The sequence below is a fragment of the Oryzias melastigma genome, linkage group LG11 (assembly GCF_002922805.2).
Source record: "Oryzias melastigma strain HK-1 linkage group LG11, ASM292280v2, whole genome shotgun sequence".
In the NCBI taxonomy this organism is placed as follows: Eukaryota; Metazoa; Chordata; class Actinopteri; order Beloniformes; family Adrianichthyidae; genus Oryzias; species Oryzias melastigma.
In genome coordinates, this window is record NC_050522.1 from 8,580,600 (window position 1) to 8,582,466 (window position 1,867).

General features: G+C 44.0%; 1 protein-coding gene across 2 annotated transcripts; it reads left to right on the top strand.

Annotated features, from left to right (window-relative positions):
- dlx5a (distal-less homeobox 5a) lies at positions 1-1,867 on the top strand. Of its 2 annotated transcripts, none has more exons than XM_024296310.2 (3): positions 1-702; positions 972-1,156; positions 1,343-1,867. In XM_024296310.2, exons 1-3 carry the CDS (start codon positions 345-347, stop codon positions 1,655-1,657), a joined length of 858 nt encoding a protein of 285 aa, XP_024152078.1. In that variant the 5' UTR covers positions 1-344; the 3' UTR covers positions 1,658-1,867. The 2 variants fall into 2 exon arrangements, with proteins under 2 accessions (XP_024152078.1, XP_024152071.1); XM_024296303.2 differs by having other exon boundaries at positions 33-702; positions 969-1,156.

Genomic DNA, 1,867 nt, shown 5'->3' on the forward strand with positions numbered 1-1,867 from the left:
CCCTTTAATTGCTCTGGTTGATTGATAGTATTAAAATCATAACAATGTAGCCCCGAGCCCCTATGGTTTCCCCCTTCTTAAGAAAGCTGGCTGAGAACATTGGGTGTAGCTGTGTGTGCGCGCACCCTGGCCAATGGAACCAGATCCTCCCTGCAGTGCGTAAGAGCGCGATTTAGGATTTAACCAAGTCTTTGCTGCAGGGTTGGTTGCAGTCTTCAGCAGAGCCCGTCGGCCTGAGAGCCTCTTAGCACAATGCCAGTGTAGTCTTGGAGAGTTTTGGTCGATTTTTTATTAATTAAAACAAAAGAAGAAGAAGAAAAACTCACATTTTTGCCTCGCTAAGCATGACCGGAGTTTTTGATCGGAGGATCCCGAGTGTGAAACCTACAGATTTCCAGAGCTCTTTTCAACTCTCCGCCATGCATCATCCGTCTCAGGAATCTCCTACTTTACCCGAGTCCTCAGCCACGGATTCTGGCTACTACAGTCCGGCCGGTGGAGTCGCTCACGGCTACTGCTCCCCGAGCTCCACCTCGTACGGGAAGTCTCTCAACGCGTATCAGTACCAGTACCCGGGTGTCAACGGATCTGCTGGAAATTACTCCACCAAATCCTACAGTGATTACAGTTCCTACACGACACCCGCGTACCACCAGTATGCCGGGACTTACAACAGAATTCAAGCCCAGCCAAGTCCACAAGGTGCGGGCCAGAACGCCCTTTTAATGCTTGAAATTTTCATGTTTTGTGACTGAATTTCTCTAAAAAAAAAACGATAAACGTGCGAGATTTTATTATATATTATATTGAGCCAAAATTAATAAAAAATGTAACGAGTTTTTTTTTTTTTTAATCTGGGATTTTTTTTTTTTTTGATAAATTTGGAGCACTTTAATCTGCAAAATTACCAATATTTTACTTAACAACGTGACTGACGCTCATGCTTTTTTATTTTATTTTATTTTTAGCGGAAAAGGAGATTAGTGAGCCGGAGGTGAGGATGGTGAACGGCAAGCCGAAGAAAGTGAGAAAACCCCGAACAATTTACTCCAGCTTCCAACTGGCCGCCCTGCAGAGGAGGTTCCAGAACACGCAGTACCTGGCGCTGCCGGAAAGAGCCGAGCTGGCTGCGTCGCTGGGACTTACTCAAACACAGGTGGGTTTCATCTATTTGTTGAAAAGAAATCGCAAAATTATGTCTTTTTAAATCAGAAATTGTACTTATTTATTTTTCTCCAAATGTGTGCGTTTTTACGCACCGTGCGCCTTTTTGGAGCTCCACGTGCCAAATGCGTAAAAATACTAATTCTTTATTTATTTTTTTCTTTTTTGCATTTTCAAGGTGAAAATTTGGTTCCAGAACAGAAGATCAAAAATGAAGAAGATCATGAAAAACGGCGAGCTTCCCCCGGAGCACAGCCCCAGCTCCAGCGACCCCATGGCCTGCAATTCCCCACAATCCCCGGCTGTTTGGGACACGCAGGGCCCCTCCAGGTCTCACAACCTGCAGCCACAAAACCTCAACACAGCGCCTTCTAATTTTTTGGAAAGCACGGGCTCGTGGTATACTCCGGCCGGCGCCTCAATGACTTCTCATCTGCAGACCCATAACTCGATACAGCACTCTTTGGCTCTCGGAGCTGGGACGTTATATTGAAAAAAAAAACAAAAACAAAAAATAAATGGTGGAGGAAATCGCGTTGTTCATTTCAAATAATCCCCACCTCCTTCTTTTGGACTTGTGTTCACATTTCAGAGGAATATGCAATGTATTTGATGACAGTCATAGAGGAAACGTGTAAAATGTGTAAATGTGTGCATGTAATTTATTGCATTTTGGAAGTCTATTAAACGTTTAAATGGACAA

What these genes read in the sequence shown, in the direction of transcription:
- dlx5a (XM_024296303.2), top strand. Translation starts at nt 345, where the DNA reads ATGACCGGAGTTTTTGATCGGAGGATCCCGAGTGTGAAACCTACAGAT. An exon ending in AGCCCAGCCAAGTCCACAAG is followed by an intron (nt 703 to 968) that starts GTGCGGGCCAGA and finishes TTTTATTTTTAG; the next exon opens with CGGAAAAGGAGATTAGTGAG. An exon ending in TGGGACTTACTCAAACACAG is followed by an intron (nt 1,157 to 1,342) that starts GTGGGTTTCATC and finishes TGCATTTTCAAG; the next exon opens with GTGAAAATTTGGTTCCAGAA.